The 19,836-nt window shown below is 36.1% G+C and overlaps 1 protein-coding gene and 1 pseudogene across 1 annotated transcript; both read right to left on the bottom strand.

Moving 5' to 3' along the window:
• Positions 1 to 6,221: 6,221 nt before the first annotated feature.
• Positions 6,222 to 7,801, bottom strand: LOC129079659 (olfactory receptor 13C4-like; annotated as a pseudogene).
• A 10,744-nt stretch (positions 7,802 to 18,545) lies between these two features.
• Positions 18,546 to 19,573, bottom strand: LOC129079657 (olfactory receptor 13C3). The gene has a single exon (XM_054584941.1). It carries the CDS (start codon positions 19,497 to 19,499, stop codon positions 18,546 to 18,548), a length of 954 nt encoding a protein of 317 aa, XP_054440916.1. The 5' UTR covers positions 19,500 to 19,573.
• Positions 19,574 to 19,836: the final 263 nt, after the last annotated feature.

The following is a 19,836-nucleotide window of genomic DNA, read 5'->3' as shown; positions in this document are numbered from 1 at the left end:
ATATAGTGAGTACAGGGTTTGTTTTGCAAGGTGAAAAAAGTTCTAGAGGTCTGCTGTACAATAATGTGAATATACATAAGACAATTGCACTGTACACTTAAAGATGGTTAAGATGGTAAATTTTACCAATTTTGCTACAATTAAAAATTAAAAGACTATTTCAATACCCTCCATTTCGAGACAAGAGAAAAAGAGGCTGAATTTGGGGATATGTTCAAGGCAAAACAACAGGATAAAGTCAGGACAAACACTGAATGTTCTTTTGCTAAGATCATGATAAAGGCAAGAATATCCACTATGGCCACTTCTATATAACATTGTATTGGGTGGCTTAGGCAGTACAATAGGCAAGGAAAATAAATAAAATACATCACAATTGGATAGAAATAAGGAAACTGTTTTTATGCACAGATTGTATATGTAAACAATTACATAAAATCCCAGAGAATCCAAAAGTAAATAATAAAATTAATAAGAGAATTTACCAAGATCTCAGGGTGTGTCAGGTCACACAAACCAATTGCATTTCTATTTACCAACAACAAGCTAGAAAATATGTTTTAAAAACTAGTTGTAATAAATTACAAATATAAAATAACAGAAAAAAATTACAGATGTGCAAGACCTTTATACTGAAATCTAAAAAGCTTTTACAGAGAAATTAAGAAAGACCTATTACAGAGGTAACTTGTCACAGATTGGAAGATTCAATATTATTAAGATATTACTTCTTCCCAAATTGATTTACAGATTCATGCTATCTCCTTCAAAATCAAGGCAGAGGTTTAGGAGAAACTCAAGAGATGATTCTAAAACTGATATGGAAGTAAAATGGACCCAGAACAGCCAAAATAATCTTGAAAAAGAAGAATAAAGTTGGAGGACTTATAATACCTTATTATTAAAATTATTATAAACATGTCATAATGAAGTCACTTTGGTATTGACATAAAGACAAATCAATGGCACAGAATAAAGATGTACAGAAAGAAACCTACACATATGATCAATTGATTCTCAACAAAGACGCCAAGTTAATTCAATAAGAAAAGGATTGTTTTTCAAATAAATAATGCTGGCACAGCTACATATCCATATCTCATACCACACACAACAATTTATTTGAAGTAGCTCACAGAAACACAAACATTCAATTGATCAAATCTCTCGTTTATTGAGGAAGCCTAAGCTTCATGGAGAGAGAGAGAGGCTAGGAGGCGGAACACTGACATGCCAGACTGTCAGAGAACGGAGTGTGAGTGAAGCCTCTTTGAATTCCCTAGGCCTACCCAGCCACTAGCTGAAAGAGGCTGAGCGAGGGACTCCAGCCAACACCCCATGGAGCAGCACTGCCTGCCAAGCCCTGCCCAGGTTCCTGGCCCCAGATGCCAACTCTCGTAGGGCACACAGAATAGCTTTTATTCCTTGGGAAAGGCAAAGATTTTTTTAGCTAGAATCTAAAAATATCACTATCTATAAAAAACTTCATCAATTTTATCATTTTTAAAATTAAAAACTTCAGCTATCTCTCATTACGTTTGATGTTAGCTGAAGTTTTACACAGATGTCCTTTATCATGTTTTGGAAGTATGATTCCTTTTTTTTGTGGCTAGGGGATATTTTTATTTTTTTCCAGTTTTATATAGGTACGATTGACAAATAAAAAGTATATATATTTATGGTATAAAGCATAATGTTTTGAAATGCATATACGTTGTGAAGTCATTATCACAATTAAACTAATTAACATGTCTATCACTTCATATAGTTATTTTTTGTGTATGTATATGGAGTGAACGTTTAAGATTTACTCTCTTACCAAATTTCAAGTATAAAATATAATATTATTAACTATATTCATCATGCTGTATATCTCAAGAACTTATTCATCCTGCATAAGTGAAACTTCATACCATTTGACTAACATCTCCACATTTCCTCTAACCTTGAGCCCTGACACCCATTCTACTCTATGATTCTGAGTTCAACTTTTTTGTATTCAACATAAAAGATCATGAGGTATTTGTCTTTCTGTGCCTGGTTCTTTATTATAGCATGTGACAAAATTTCCTTCTCTTTTAAGGCTGAATAACATTCCATTGTATGAATGTACCACATTGTCTTTGTACATTCATCCATCAATAGACACAGGTCAATTCTATGTATTTTTTGGCTATTGTGAATAATGTTACAATAAACATGGGAGTAGAAATATCTCTTTGAGATGCTGATTTTATTTCCTTTGAGCATATGCCCAGAAGTGGGATTGCTGGATCATATGGTAATACTTCTTAATTTTTTAATAAATTTCAATAATATTTTCCATAATGGTTGTAATAATTTCTCTTCTTACCAGCAGTATACAAAGGTTCCTTCTCCACATCCATACCAATATATATCTTTTGTCTTTTTGGTAATAGCCATTCTAACAAATGTGATGTTATATTTCAATGCAATTTTGATAAATATTTCCCTGGTGATTAGTAATACTGAGCATTTGTTTATATAGCTGTTGGTTATCTGCACATCTTCTTTGGAAAAAATGCCTTGCCTGTTCGGGTCCTTAGCAAATATTTAAATTGGAAAATAGTTTTCTTGTTATTGTGCTGTTTGAGTTACTTATATATTTTGGATGTTAATCCTTTATCATAGGTATGGTTTACCCATATTTTCTCTTGGTTGATTCTTCACTCTTCTGACTCTTCCTCTTTTTTGCAGAAACTTTTTAGTGTGGCGCAACCTCATCTGTCCATTTTGCTTTTGTTACCTCTGCTTTTGGAGTCACAGCCAAAAATCATTGTCAGGACCAGTCGGAAAGCTTTTCTTCTATGTTTTCTACTAATGGTTTTACAGTTTCAAGTATTTTTAATTGAATTTATTAGGTGACATTGGTTAACAAACTTGCATAGGTTTTAAGTGTACAATTCTACAATACATCATCTGTATATTGTATTGTGTATTTACCACCCAAAGTCAAGTCTTACTTTTAGGTCTTTAATCCACTTTGAGGTGATTTTCGATTTATAGTCTGAAGTAAAGATTCAATTTCATTTTTCTGCATGTGAATATACCAGTTCTTTTTTTAAAAGATTATTTTTAGAGAAAGGGGATGGAAGGGAGGAAAAAAAGGGACAGAAACATCAATGTGTGGTTGTCTCTCGCGCACCCTCTACTGGGGACCTAGCCCACAACCCAAGCATGTGCCGTGACTGGGAATCTAACCTGCGAACTTTTAGTTCACCGACTGGCACTCAATCCACTGAGCCACACCAGCCAGGGCTACAAACATTATTACTTAAAGAGACTGTCCTTTCCCTGTTGTATTATCTTGGCAACTTTGTCGAAGATCAATTACACAGATTAATTTCTGGTCTCTTTATTCTGTTACATTGGTCTATAAGGTTGGTTTCTATGCCAGTACAACTCTCTTTTAATTTCTATAGTTTTGTAGTATATTTTAAATTCAAAAACGGTGATGCTTCCAGCTTTGTTCTTTTTTTGAGATTGCTTTAGCTATTTGGGAAATTTGTGCTTCCAAACAAAATCATTTCTGTGATAAATGCTATGGGAATTTTAATAGGGATTGTGTTGAATCTGTAGATTGCTTTGGGTGATATGGACATTTTAACAATATCAACTCTTTCGTTCCATAAGCACAGAATATCTTACTATAATTATTTGTGTCTTTTCCAATTTCTTTCATCATTATCTTGTAATTTTTAGTGTATATATCTTTCAGCTTGATTAATTTATACCTAAGAATTTTAGTATTGTTAATACTATTATAAATAGAATTGTTTTATTATCTCTTTATGATAGTTCATTGTTGGTGTATAGAAATGCAACTAATTTTTTATGTTGTTTTTGTATCCTGTAACTTTACTAAATTTATTAATTCTAACAGGTTTTTTTTTTTTTTTTTTTTTTTTGGTGGAGCTGTTAGGGTTTTCTATACATAAGAAAATGTTATCTGCAAATACGACAATTTTACTTCTTCCTTTCCAATTTGGATGCCTTTTGTTTCTTCTTATTTAATTGCTCTGGCTACACCTATCCAGTACTATTTTGAATAGAATTGGCAAGAATGGGCACACTTGTCTTGTCTTTGATCTTAGAGGAAAAACTTTCAGCTTTTCATCTTTGTGTAACGAAGTTAGCTGTGGGCTTGTATATACAGCTTGTATTATGTTGAGGTACATTCCTTATGATTTTTTGAAGATTTTCATCATAAAAGGGTCTGTATCTATTGAGATGATGAGCAGGGCTGGCGTAAGTCCTGGGACGGCAGGTGCCAGCCTGGCCCTTGGGGCAGGCAGGGAAGCTGGGTTCACAGAGACAGGCATGGAGCATGGGTCAGTGTGGGCTGGCTGGGAGCCTGGGGCCTTCCGAACTGGCCTGGCACTGTGGCAGCTGGGACCTCTGTCCTTGGGGGGTGGAGAAAGGGGCTGAACCTGTGGACTGGAGCCACAGGCGCCAGCCTGGTGCCAAGGTTCCCTGGGGTGAGCCTGGTGCTGGCTTCGGCAGTGAAGTCAGGTGCTCACTTAACTCTTCTTCCCCCGTGAGGTCGCTATGTCTCTAAGCACTGCACTGCTGGGACTCGGGGCAAGGATAGCATGGGTGATGTGAAACTGTTCTTACCCTCTTGAAGGCAGCTTTTCTTATTTCTGTGCTGGGTTTCAATGGAAATCCAGAAGAATTTACCAATCTATAATCATTCGCCTGGAATCCTAGCTCTTGTGATGGTATTTTCACTGAAGGATAGTTGTTCAAACTGCCGTTTCTGAGAGGGAACATGCTCTGGAAACTCCAACCCCCCTGTCTTGCTGATGCCCCGGAAGAGGTGTCCTTTTATTGCTGGCTTGTGCTCACTTGTTCATGATGTAATAGGACAGTAAATGGGCAACAAGACTTTAGTGGTCAGATCACTCAGGTCAAAACCTGGACTTACCCCAAGACTACGGATTGGCAAAATGTACAGCTCTTAGCTAGGAGGTCTGCAGTTATATTATGACTCTAAAAACCAACATGAAAGAGAAAATTTAGTTAGAAAATAAGGCTGAAATTAGGTGTCACAATGGCGGATGATATGGACCAATGATATGCTGTGCTCAGCCATGGCAGAAGAATTTACAGAAAGAAAAAAATGTAATAGGTTTATTAGGGAGTTTCAACTTACTGGAATATAAAATGAAATGGTTTTCTCTTCCCAGTTGCTAATTTCAGCCCTCTTTCAGAGCCTGAAAAACATCTCAGACAAGCTAAAAAATTTCTGGTTATTTCCAGCTCTCTAACACCTATCCTCCAGCTCTTCTCTAAACTAGCTTAGTCTACAGACCAGAGGGAAAAAAGCTCAGCAAGCCTCCATTCATCAAAGTAGACATAGGTTTTCCTTTGCAGGCATCCAAAACCTCAATAGGCTCTTTTATAGCACCCCGTTACTTGGCGTGGATAGCAAAGGTCTTCCCATTCTTTCACATGGATAGTAGTGAAACACCTCCCACCATTTACTGAGCACTACGCATGATTTAAAAGTCTCCTTTGATTCCATCTTCCCTTTTCTTGATGTATTCTTTATATGTGGAGAGAAGGTCAAGGAGGAGGAGTTGACCTTAATAATTGGGAGCTTAAAATATGTAAGAAGTGTTAGTTACTGTCTTTTACCTTCAATTTGGAGTCCTCACTTTAGTTCCTAAATTCTGAGTTAACAGAAAAAGTCAAGTTCAACGTCTTTTGTAAAGGCAACTACTATGAGAACTTAGTACTATGCCAGGTGCTTTGTGCAACTTCATCTTTATAATAATTCTGGGAGCAGTGTTTAATTACTCCCTTTTTGCAAATGAAGGAGGAAATATTTATAAAAGATGAATAATTTTCCCAATATTAATGTAAGTAGGTTGTAATACAGCAGAATATATGCTCCTGCCTCCCTGTTTCCAAAGTTTATTGTGATATTCTTCACTGTGTTGCCACACAGCACACCAATAATGCTCATTTCAGATATCAGCAGGGTAGGATTATAAAGGAATTCATTGTCTTTGTGAGAAATGAATCAGAACCCATCAGAATCTGACTTTATAGCAGATGACTCTTCTCAGTAATTCAAGCTAAACTGAGCAAATGAAACCAAAAAAAAAATGAAATATTTTCTATATAACTTTACTTTTGCTTTCCCCAAGAAGTTTTTCGATGATCTATCAATGATTACATTTTTTCATTTGGTCTTATTGGTTAACAGCTTTATAACTCAGCAAATATTTCATAGCACTTTTAGATCTTTATTTCTCAAGCTGCAGATTATAGGATTAAGCATGGGGGTGACTGCCCCATAAAACATGGAAACATGTTTTGTCCCTCCACAGCTTGCACATTGTCTTTTCCAAGAAAGCTTTGGGACTCGGGTTTGGCATACATAAAGAAGATGGTACCATAAAGTATGATCACTACAGTCAGATGTGATGAGCAGGTAGAAAAGGCCTTGCGTCTCCCTGTGGCTGAGTTCATTCTCAAGATGGTGTAGAGGATGAACATGCAGGAGGAAAAAATAAGCAGCAATGGAAGAACCAGGAACGCCATATCTGACACAGCTAGGGTAACAACATTGAGGGATATACCAGCACAAGCTAGCGTAAGGACAGCTAATATCTCACATAAGAAATGATTAATAATATTATTCCCACAGAAAGGCAATCACATGGCAAGAAATGTTTGCACAATTGATTTGATCCTGCCAGGGAGCCATCACACAGAAGCCATCAGTACATATACCACCTTGCTCATGATTTTTTTTCTTTTTATAATTTTAAAAATTTTTTTACTGTTCAAATACATATGTCTCCATTTTCCCACTACCACTTTCCTCTGCCTCACCCACCCCCACCTCCTATCCTACATCCTTCCCCACTTTGGCTTTGTCCATGGGCCCTTTATACATGTTCCCTGACTTGACCCTTTCCCTTCTTTTCCCTGTAACCCCCCTCCCTCCTCCCCTCTCATTACCGTTGGTTTGTTTTTTTCTTTCAATGTTTGCTGGTTATATTTTTCTTGCTTGTTTGTTTTGTTGATTAGGTTCCACTTATAAGTGAGATCATATGGTATTTGTCTTTCATCCCCTGGCTTATTTTGCTTAGCAAAATGCTCTCTATTTCCACCCATGCTGTCACGAAGGGTAGTAACTCTTTCTTTCTGCTGCATAGTATTTCATTGTATAAATGTACCATAGTTTTTTGATCCTCTCATTGATGGGCACTTAGGTTGCTTCCAGCACTTGGCTATTGTAAATTGTGCTGCTATGAACATTGGGGTGCATAGGTGCTTTTGAATTGGTGTTTCAGGATTCTTAGGGTATAATCCCAGCAGTGGAATTGCTGGGTCAAAAGGCAGTGATCTATGAGGTTTGCTCATGATGATGGGGTTTCTCAGAGGGCTACAGACAGCCACATAGTGGTCAAATACCATCATGCTGAGGACCATTTTGTTGACCCCATTGCAAACTCAAAAACATCTGTACTGCATATCCAGAGAAGAAAATGTTCCTTTTCTTTGAGATTAAGCTCACCAAATTAGAGGGAACGGAAGAGGATGTGTAGCATATATCCAGGAGAGAGAGGGTGCCCAGGAACAAGTAGAAGGGGGTGTGCACACGGGAATCAAAGTCACTTGCTATGATCAGAACACTGTTGCCAGTCATAATCACTAGATATGTAACTAGAATTAGAACAAAGAAAATGATCTCAAGTTTTGAGTAACCAGAGAGTCCCAGAAGAATGAATTCTTTCACAAATGTCCTATTTATTATAGTCATGTCTCAACTTTCAGATATCAAAGGTAGACCTAACATAAATATTTTCACTGACAAGCAACAAATGTAACAGATATCTTGAATAAGCATTACTCTAGGTTGATATAGAGTATTTTCTTTGATTTCTGTCATCTGCTTCTAACATACGTTATCTTCGACAGTTTGTGCCTACAACACAACGATAATGGGATATTGAGAGTTTCTATGTCCTGTGCCTGATGTGTTCAGATCTTCCTAGGATCAGAAGCAAATTCAGAAGCAAACTCCCCTTCTACTGATGACACCCTAAATTTAGTTTTCTAAAAGACCTTAGCATAATTAAACAACAAACCCAATTTCTTCATCTAGTCAGGTCCAGTGAGAGAGTGGTGGGCGAGGCAAAAGACAACTCAACAAGGATGATGATTTTGATTTGATATTTAATAGAAATGTTAAAAAATGTGAAGTAAGTTTGACTTTTATGAATATTTGTTTATCTGGCATTCTGTATATCATTTTAGTCCGTTAAATCATGTGTTTATATTGGGCAGATATTTGATTATAGTACATTGAACCACTTACACTGCAATTTAACATCAGCTCAAAGCTCAAGTTAGTTGTTGATTACATTAGTTAGTCATTGTTACAGCCCACTCTTACTATTTTGTTAGTCCCTATTACAAGGCCAATGTGTACATCAACTATGCATCTATATGATGGAGAACATATGAAGAACAACAGTCACTCTTCATTTGTTTTATTCTGTGACTTCAGAATTACTTGTAACTTATTTAAGTGAATCTGAGAAAACTCTGGTAATGGTTAAATCTATTTGTATGTGTAGCATTTTATACTTAAAAAAAATTATTCCTCTCATTATCCCTATTTTTTTTTCAAATGTTGAAGACAGATGGGCCAAAGTTATCCAGCCTATCAGTAAAAGGTAGAGCTTGATTCAGATCTTTGCCAATGAATTCTAGAGCTCTCTGGGCTGTAAAACCAAAAGTTACTATACTGTTTTCCCACCAACTACTATCTAGAATTTTTGGGCTTGGTGGAATAATAAAAAAATCAACTATTTCAGTCTTTCAAACTTCTCATACGTATATAAATTACCTGGGGGGTTTGGCTAAAATGCAGATTCTCTTTAAATAGGTCAGGGCAGAGGCTGTGATTCTGAATTTTTATTAAGCTCCAAGGTTATGCAGAAGCAGCTGGTAGAGAGTCAGATTGTCGTTAGTCAGTTGGCAGACCATACAGATGTTTCTGATACAAATAGATTTTTTTCTATTATATAGACTAGTTTAACAACCTAGAAAATGACCAAGGGCATACTTTTTTTCATGTTTTCCAGCGAAATCCATGGCTGTCTCGTATAATTCAGAAAAATAATAATATAAAAAACAAACTGTATAAAAGCAGACTAAACTTTTGCTGGACTACTATAATATGTATAGGATAGGATATTGCTAAGAGCCTAACTTGAGCCCATTCCTATTCCAAGCTGAGTAAGGAGAATAAAAGTATAACACAACATGTCTGTCATCAAAAAGTTTACAATTCAGTAAGGACAACAGTAAAACTACACATTAAATAATTTGATATAGAATATAATTATGCTGTGTGACCAGAGTGAATATTACAAGTATTTCCAGAAGGAGGAGGTTAATGAGAAATAAACAAGTCAAAAGAGAGTTCTGGAAGAATCTCTACTTAGGCTGCATCTGCAGGCATGAAAAGGCAGGTTTGGAAGAGGAGTAGAGGAGTATTCCAGAAGGGGAAACAGATTGAGAAAAGTTTACGAGTAAGCATATTTCAGTACGCCAGTACCTCCTTTCAGACAAGGGAGTTTCCATGAAGTGATATGAAGCACATTCAAAAAGGTAAATGAAGCAGATGTATATAAGGGTCCAAAAGTCAGGCAGACAAATTGATACTTCTTTTTGTGGGGAAGTAGCCCACTATTAGAGGTACCAAGTCCAAGGTGAGTTTTTAGACCCTGTGATTTTTAGCTACCCTTCAAAATTGACATTATACACTTGGATTTTAGAGATTTTTGAGCAGATATCAGACACAAGGCATTAAAATATTTAGATTCATTAGATTATCATTAATTACTGACTGGTACACCAAAAAAAAAAATCTTTTCATAATTGCCAACAGTCTTCTGGTTAACCAAATCTGCAAGTTTAGGTTCAGAACTGTAGGCTAACAGTTCTGAGAACGTCAGCATAAGCTCCCTACCCAACTCTGAGAGTTTGATCTGTGATGATACCAAGGTGAAAAGATTTCTCTACAGTGTATAATGTCTTAGAGTCAGAAGCCAAGCCTAACAGAGGGATTCTCACTTTAAAAACAATTCAGTTAAAGAATACAAAGGAGACTTTCAAGTTGGATGAGAGATGCAGATGAGAGTTGCAGATGAGAGCATAATGAATCTCCAAATTAGAGATGAGAAGAATGAGCCTTAAAACCATTTTTAGTGATAGTTATTCAGGTAAGGGGCAGAGGTAACTTAAAAACTTTTAATTTATTTAAATGAAAAAAAACCTTTCATTTATGCAAACTTCTATTACAGGATGTTATGTGCTAGATACAGTGCTTAAATTAGCTCACTTGGTTGAAATCACAGGGCCAATAATGGGCAGAGACAAAACCCCACACCCATTCTCTTTCCAGTACTACTGTGCACAACAGGTAGCATTAAATTCTGCATAGAAAATATGTGTTAGCCACAGAAAATGGTCAGTGAGACTCCAGATACAGTGAAGTCATAAAGGCAAAACTTAGTAGATAATGTACAAGGAGAACGGTTATGCCTTAGCTAAGAACTTAATACTTCTTATCATTATGGAAGGTTCAGGGCTAAGGGATCAAATTATATGTACCAGAACATTTCATTTTCTGTGAAGTGATTCTACACTTATTCTACACTCCTTCTTAGGATAAGTCAAAGTTCTCTGCAAGGGAGGTACAGAAATTGGTCAAGGGATGCCTTAGATAAGGGACAGGAGCACTCTAATCATGAAGGCATGAATGCAAAAGGAAACAGGAAACACTGACTTACCAGGAAGTGTGGTGAATTCCAGATTCAGTTCCTTTGGGGTCCAGGCCTGGAGAGCCTATTGGCTTCCACTTGCAGAAAAATGTAATGACAATGTATCTTAGGCCACTTACACCACTTCTCTTGCCACCTGCTCTGAGCCTTCCCCTCCTAGGCAGAAATACCCTCGCCAATCTAAATTTCCTTGAACCAGGTCTATCTTGCTGCCTTTGTTCTTCTTATCCCAGAAGTTTAAATTGGTTATTTTGTATATTGTAAGATAATGAGAGACATGTGTAAAGGAGCCTGTCTGTCTTGTTCACCCTTCTACACCTATAGTCTAACAAAGTGGCTGCACATCTTGGGTGTGGACTGAATTAGCGAATGTTTACACTCTAGATTCTTAAGCAATTTCTCTGTGCACTATTTGTGGATTCATACCCAAGAAAGGTTTAATATTACCAAGTGATTTATTTGTGGCAGGCTCTCATTTTTTTAAAAAAAATTATCTTTCAGTCAGTACTAACAAAATGCCATCCTGTATAGACAATGAAAGTACAGAACACCACCTGGTACTCACTTGAATGGATATAGCATGGAGTGAGTCTAGTGAGAAAGTACTTGGGACTTAGAAGAAAAGTTCTAGGTTTAAGGTTCTTTTCTTTTAATATGTAGCATCAGTTTTCTTATTTGTGAAATAATAATAAAAATACCTGCCTTACTTTTCTCCCAGGCTTGTTTTGAAAAAAATTCAGTAGCATATGGAAACTGCTTTATAAATTAATGAGCATAATACAGAAATAAAAATGATAATAAATCTGAGCTATTTGGTAATAATAATAAATTTATAGCTGTATTGCCCCATGATGTTCACATTTTAAATTCATATTTAATAATAACTTGTAGTGAATGAAAAGGTATTTTATGGTATCAAAGACTTACCATTCTATTGATAAATTATTTCCACTTTCTAGAACTAGTTACTTTATTCATAGTATTTATATCAGCATTCTGAATTAAGATCAGGTTTAACAAACAATGCCAGACTCCACAGATGTGGAAGAATGAATATTTATAATGCAACAGTTGTAATCGTTCCCCAATTCCCAGAGCAATTGAAGTTGCAATCAGAGATCTGTGGAACGGAGAAACTTCTGGTGTGTTAAGAACAGTGTCCCACAGACCCAATTAAGATTGGTCTTGGGAATATATTGTAGCTGAACTAAAGCTCAAAAATTAAATGACATTCTCTTACCCATGTAACTTTTGGAAACAGGGGCAAATGTTCACCAAATTAACTTTATAAAATGTGAGAGCTTTTTAATTCAAAATATGTTTACCAAAGCAAAGTTAATAGATATGAACTAAGGAACTGAATAGATATTATTCTGACAAAGACATATAAACGGCCAAAAAGAACATGAAAAAGTGCTCAACATCACTAATCACCAAGGATGTGCAAATCAAAACCATAATGAGATATCTCCCCATACCTTTTAGGATAGCTATTGTCAAAAAGTCAAATGATAACAAGTGCTACTGAGGATGTAGAGAAAAGGGAACCCTTGTACACTGTTGGTAGGAATGTAAATTAGTACAGCTATTATGATAAACAATGTGTATGTTCCTCAGAAATTAAAAACAGACCTACCTGTGACTTTGCAATCCCAATTCTAGGTATGTATTCAAAAGAAATGAATTTAGTATCTTTAAGAGATAACCTCACTCTCATGTTCATTGCAGCATTATTCACACTAGGAAAGATATGGAAACAATTGAAGTGTCTGTTGATGGATGATAAATATACATGTGAATATGTATACACACATGTTTATAATAGAATATTATGCAGCTACGAAGAGAAAGGAAAGAAGAAAATTTTGCCATTTGTGACAACACGGATGAACCTGAGGGGGATCATGCTAAGTGAAATAAGCCAGACACAGAAAGACAATACTGTATGAAATCACTTATACGTGGGATCTAAAAAACAAAGCAAGCTGATAGGACTAGCGGGTAGAATGGTGGTTGCCACAGTTTGGGCAGTGGGGACAATGGGAAGATACCAGTTAAAGGGTACAAAATTTTACTTTTAAGATTAACAAGCTCTGGGGATCTAATGCACAGCTTGACAATGACAGTTAGTAATACTCTACTGCAGCGATTTTCAACATTTTTCATCTCATGGCACACATTAGTTACTAAAATTCTACGGCACACTAAAAAAATATTTTTTGCAGACTTCACAAAAAAGGTAAGTATAATTTTGACTCATTCACACTGGACAGCTATTGTTGTGTTCGCTGTTATCATTTTTTTAATTTGACAGTCTGAGGGGAAAGAGGTCAGTGCTTCCGACTAAATAATCAGATACTGCATATTTTAAAAATTCTTGTGGAACACTGCTCAAAAACCACTGCTCTGTTGTGTACCTAAACTTGCTGAGAATAGATACTGTGTTCTCGTTTCACACACATACAAAGGTAACTGTGAGGTGATGGATGTGTAAATTAATTTTACTGTGGTAATCATTTCATACTACATACATATATGAAAACATCATGTTGTATACCATTAAAAATCACTTTGTACACCTAAGTATTATATGTTCAATTTTTATTTGTTAATAATACCTTAATCACATTAAAATTTTTTGAAATAAAATACTCAGATTCTGAAAAATTAAAATGTAAGAGCAATATTTATACATGCAGATACACACAAATGTATGCAACCTCCACACCCTCCACACTTCATACCATAAACCATACTGTATGCTCGTTAATTTTCAAATGAAAATATGTCAAGACTTTTCTTATATTATAAGAGCATAGAAGTAAGTTTAGAGCTGGAAAACTGTGAAAACCACTTGGTAAGACTTCCTTTTCTATAGATGAGTAAACTGAGGTAAAACAGACAATATAATATTCCAAAGTCACAAAGTTGCTGCTAGTATTTAATTATAAAGAATTAAAAACAGCCTTCCTCACTCACCAGAGAAACCAGATAATAACAATAATGAAGCGGTATGAATCTTTACTGGGCTAGCAATGTGGTCTTAAAATATAGGCTGTATATGACTGGAAGATAAAGGACTTCCATAGGGGTTGTATGTTATGGAACATTCTATGGACTTGAAAAGGGATAATCAAAGTGAGGAATATCTGTCTACAATAAAATTTTCCTTATGAATTCATAATTGGGTCAGAAACAAAAAATGGGAGACTTTCTCCTCTCTTTTGGAAGTGGCTTCTTGGGAACATGAGGTGAAAGGGCATGGAGGCATTCAAGTAGTACATAATGTTTGCAAAAGATATGCATCCACTGGCTCCCTCAGGAGCTGGAAATGTACCTAAAAATTGTTACACTTGTCAGAAGAAAAGTCTTAGACTCAAAGCATTTATGAACTACCTACTGAAAGGATCCAGGAGGAGCCATAGCTGGCAAGTAGGTCGCATGGGCCCATTACCCTTGTTTCTGGGTAAATAGCAAAGGGTCTTAACTGAGAAAGAGACTCTTTCTGGATATGGATTTGCAAACCTGACAAATGAAGCAAATGCCCCTATCACTATTTAAGGCATAGAGCAAGAGTATTATTTTAATTTGGATATTGATCATCTAATTAAACAACTGTAAGGAATTTAGTGAAATTCAGTCTGTTACAAAGCATTAGGAACTGTATACATTCCCGTTCACAAAATGTGGACTAATGATAATTGGAATGGACAACTGAAATCTCTGCTTATGAAATTGCAGGGTGATAAAAAAATGAAAGGAATAGTTTTAAGGAATGAATAAATATGTAAATTAAATTTAATATACATAGATTTAAGGGAGATCACCATTGGATATATTATTGAAATATTTTGGAAGAAGACATGCAGAAAATGGTGGGAATAATACAGGCACTCATAGAAACTTTCCCTCTATTTCTAAATGTTTTTCTTTTCCTTTGCCTGATGCTTTAATGGTGGGACATGGGTTGCACTTATGAGTTCTGGAGGAAGAATCAATTGCTGAACATGACACTATAACAATAGATCTAAATATTGCTGACCACATTCCTAAATGAAGGATAATATAGATTATTCCTTTTCTTTTTATTTGCTAATTTTTTTATTATTGTTCAAGTATAGCTGTCTCCATTTTCCTGCCTCACCTTGGGATTAATGATTTCTGTCTCTGTCTTACCTGGTCGATGAGGCATGCCTATATGCTTGTACTCATCCAACCCTACTCTACAAAACAGACTAAATAAAGGGGAAATCATTGACCTTATTTAAATTGCTCTTAGCTTTATGGATCAGTCCTCTAGCTGAACCTAATTGTCCTGCCCCAAGGAGAATAATCTGAATAAAAATTAATGAAAAGTGGAAAGAAGGAAATGTGATTGCCGCTATAAATGAAGCTTATGGGAAGCTCTTTGATGTACTCTAAAGTATATTTGGAGATCACTATTATCTCCACGATAGTGTCATGGAGAAATCAACATCTTGCATCCAAAATACGTACTCAAACTCAATAAGCAGTTAATAGCAACATGTTGGGTATATAAACCTACATTGACTGAAACAATCTAAAAAAAATTGGCCTAGGAGGTACAACTGGCATTTCAGAACTCACCTTTTTGGCCTGAAATTCCTTCTTCCTTTAGTACTAGATCCTATACTTCCACAGGAAAGCTTTAGAAATACGTGATCATATACTCCGAAACGCCACATGCTCTATTAAATATCTAACTCTGGGGAAGTGCTGCGATGTTTAATTTTAACATCTAGCCTCTTGAAATTTAGAAAATCATTTAGATTCTATGCAGTATGCATTACCTCATGGCAACAACACACTGGAGTGGAAATAGTGTCTTTTGCATGGCCCTTGTGCCGTTCTCACAGCTCACGGTCCTCCCCCGCACTGTCCTACTGTGCTTCCTGAAGACGGAGCCATTCACATCACAGGCTCCATGCCCAGGAGCTGAATTCTCATAGACTGCAACGTGAACAACGGCATTTGGGTCTTTGCTCCTTAGTGTATGTCTACATATTACATCTATATTTTTATATTTATTATATTATTATATAAATATAATAAGTATAAAATCTATAAATGGAGAGATAGATAGATAGATAGATAGATAGATAGATAGATAGATAGATGATAGATAGATGTAATCTGGAAGAAGAAGAAGGAGATATATAATGATGAAAGAAGATTGACCATGTGTTGAGAATTATTTAAGCCATTTGATTGGTACATGTTATTTTATTAAATTACACACTTTTTTGTTAAATATTTGAAAATAAAAATTTCTACAAGTGTGTTTTAAAGAAAAAATGCGTGTAAGTGTGTGTTTGGATAAATACAGATATAAGTGTGTATGTATGTATTTTGGAAACAGCTACAAATAAATTTGGGGAAAATCATATGTAGTATTTAGGATAGGTAATATGACCTCTCTGAGGGTAATTTAGCTATTTTTCAATTTAGAAATTGAAAAAGTTCATATCAATTGCTCTGTTAACTTCAGTTCTTAAAATTTTCCCTGTGAAACTATAGGTGTCTTGTAATTAAAAAACAAAAACAAAACAACTTTAACCTCAAGTGTTCATATTACATTAAGTGACAAATCAAAATAAAAACATAATGAATATATGACTCCTGGTTACTAGAAGAAATGTTTAAAATGATATCTTTGTGAAGTGGACAAATGACAACAATTTTTTATTTTTTTGAATTTAAAAATATTTATTTATTAATCAGAAAATAATACACCTAACAGTCTTTTGGAGACTTCATGATTTTGCAGGGAGGTCAATTTATTATCAAATCTATTAATTTTCTGATCATTTGATTGGCCTGAGCACACTTGTTTATATCAAAGCCAAACCGTACCACTTTTCTATACCTTTGGAATATACTAGCAGTTGAAGAGTTTGACTTGATATAAGTCTGCGGATAGATGCTGACATTCTTGGTATTGTAGGGAAACATATGATAACTAAGCTGCTAAGGAGTTGGTTAAAACAATTTAAGTAATATTTTATGTGCCTAAAACCTTGTTGTCATAGATCAAAGTTAAAGTGAATTAAACAAGGATCATATACAAATGCAAGGTCTCTAGTGAGAAGGGAGGGGAAGAACAAGAAGTTCAAAAGCCGCCATCCACAGGGTCTAGCATATGCCTTTCTGAACAGAGTCCAGAGCAATGCAAATGTGATCCACCCAGAGGAGAGAGAGGAGCAGCTGAACGTTTTCTGCAGTGACAACACTCCAGTTCTGGTGGGGCAGTGGCAGAATGGCAGAATTTAGTGACCAGATCATTTATGTAGAAACCTGGGTCAATCCATAGAAAATGGATTAGCAAAGAATGAAGCCTCTGAGTGGTATTTATGGGACAATGTTGTGACTCTAAAACAGGTAGTAAATACCATATTTGCCATGTATAATGCACATCTACAGTTTCGTGCACTTTATACATGGATTATGCCCATTATTATACCCATGGTATATAATCATTATACCCATGTATAATGTGCATCTTTAGTTTTCCACCAAAAATTTGGGCCAAAAAGTGCACATTAAACATGACAAAATAGAGTAGTAAAACTGATTAAGAAAAGAAAGTCAAAGCTCAGCTATCATGATAGACTAAGAGATTATAGGAAAGCTGGATAGTAAAAAAAAACAAAAAACTATGATTAATTTATTGAAGAATTTCAACTCATTGGAAAATGAAAGAACTGACTTCATTTTCCCAATCACTGTTTTTGTCACTCTTTCTGAGCCTTTGAGAGCATTTCAGGCACATTTGAAATGCTTCCGTTTATTTTTGGCTTAAAATACCTACCTTTTTCCCTCTTCTAGACTAGCTCCTCTACTAGCCTAGCTCCTCTACTAGCCTGCCGCCTTGAGAGCTCAAAGGGCCTCCACTCATCCAGATAAAAAACAGATTCTCTTTCTTTGCAAGCGCCCAAAACCTTACGAGGCTCTTTTGTAGATCCCCTTCACTTGGCTTGGATTGAAAAAATGGAAGCTTCCCCATTCTTCCACAGGGACCGTGGTGAAGCACCTCCCACCACTCTGCTGTGCACTCCCCACAAGGTAGAACACTCCCTTGATTATTCCTTCTCCTGGCCTGAACTTCTCTTTATGTAGATATAGGGGGAAGGACAAGGAGGGTGTGATTTATATTAACAGAATGATTTTTATGGGGCGATATCCCGCCCCCTGCAACTATTAGCTAGGAGTCTTAGCTTCATTTCTGAAATTCTAAGGAACCTTGAAGCTGGAGCTATGCTACATGTTTTCTCCACTGGGATCTGGTTTTATTTATTTCCTTATTGCAAGATAAGGTAACTATGACCTACGAAGAAAGCACATCCAATGTTATTTAGTTCATGTAATTGCAGATTTTGTACTCTTGCCTGTCCACTTCCAAAGTTTTGTGTGATTGTTTTCTACTATATTTCACACAGTATACCAGAAACACTTGCGTTAGAGATCACAAGCAGTGAGATTCTAATAGAATTCATTGTTCTTCTGAGATCTAGAACAGGGCATGTAGGAAGCTGAATTTATAGCAAACTGATTGAGCAGGGTAAGGGAAGGAGAATAATAAAAATACTTCTTCTTAACCATGGTTTCCCCAAAGAAAGTTCTTACTGATTTACCTATGAGTCCATCTTTGTGACTATTACACACAGACTTACATTTTATGAGAGAAAATACTTATTGAATAGGTTTTTGGTTCATCAGATATTTCACAGCAGTTTTTACATCCTTATTTCTCAAGCTATAGATTATAGGATTTAGCATGGGGGTCACTACCCCATAAAACAGGGAAATAAGCTTGTCCGAAGTTTGCAACTTGTCTTCCCCAGACAATCTTTGAGACTTGGGTTTGGCATACATAAAGAAGATGGTACCATAAAATATGATCACCACAGTCAGATGAGCTGAGCAGGTGGAAAAGGCCTTGTGTCTCCCTGTGGCAGAGTTCATTCTCAAGATGGTGTAGAGGATGAACATGTAGGAGAAAAAAATGACCAGCAATGGAAGAACCAGGAATGCCACATTTGATATAAACATGGTAATAATATTGAGGGATATATCAGCACAAGCTAGCTTAAGGACAGCTAATATTTCACATGTGAAGTGATTGATAATATTATTTTCACAGAAAGGCAATCGCATGGCAAGAGATGTTTGCACAATCGAGTTGATTCCACCAGAGAGCCATGACGTAGAAGCCATCAGTACATACACCACCTTGCTCATGATGATGGGGTATCTCAGGGGGTTGCAGATGGCCACGTAGCGATCAAAAGCCATCATGCCGAGGAGCAAACACTCTGTTGACCCCATTGCAAACCCAAAGAACATCTGCACTGCACATCCAAAGAAGGAAATATTCCTTTTCTTTGAGATTAAGCTCACCAACGTTGAGGGAACAGAGGAGGATGTGTAGCAGATATCCAGGAAAGAGAGGTTGCCCAGGAAGAAGTACATGGGGGTGTGGAGGCGGGAGTCAAAGACACATGCTATGATCAGAACACCGTTGCCAGTCAGAATCACTAGATACATAACTAGAATTAGAACAAAGTAAATGAGCTCAATCTTTGGGTATCCAGAAAGACCAAGAAGAAGAAATTCTGATACAAAGGTCTTGTTAATTTTATCCATGTCTTCTGCTTTCAGAAGGAAGATTTAATATAAGATACATTCACCGCCAAGAAACGAATGTAAAAAATTACCTGAACAATTCATACTTTTAGAATGTATTATGAGGAGTTCTTGCTTGAAGCTCTGACATCCAATTATCTTCAGCAATGAGTGTAACTAGAATACAATGAAATGGGGAAAGATGGGAGTACCTATACCCATTGCTAATATATGAAGATCTACCTATAATCAGACATACAAAAGTAACCTTTCCTACTGTTGAGGATATGTTCCTGAGTTGAGGCTTCTAAACTCTCAACTAATTCCTAACTGTAAGCCTGACTTCTTCATCTGCTCC

This window comes from Pteronotus mesoamericanus, unplaced genomic scaffold, assembly GCF_021234165.1.
Source record: "Pteronotus mesoamericanus isolate MK-2021 breed Mesoamerican mustached bat unplaced genomic scaffold, CSHL_Meso_final contig_78, whole genome shotgun sequence".
NCBI classification, from domain to species: Eukaryota; Metazoa; Chordata; class Mammalia; order Chiroptera; family Mormoopidae; genus Pteronotus; species Pteronotus mesoamericanus.
This window is presented reverse-complemented; position numbering and strand designations above follow the sequence as displayed.

Excerpts from the sequence above, each read along its gene's own strand:
- LOC129079657 (XM_054584941.1), bottom strand. The coding sequence starts at position 19,499 with ATGGATAAAATTAACAAGACCTTTGTATCAGAATTTCTTCTTCTTGGT.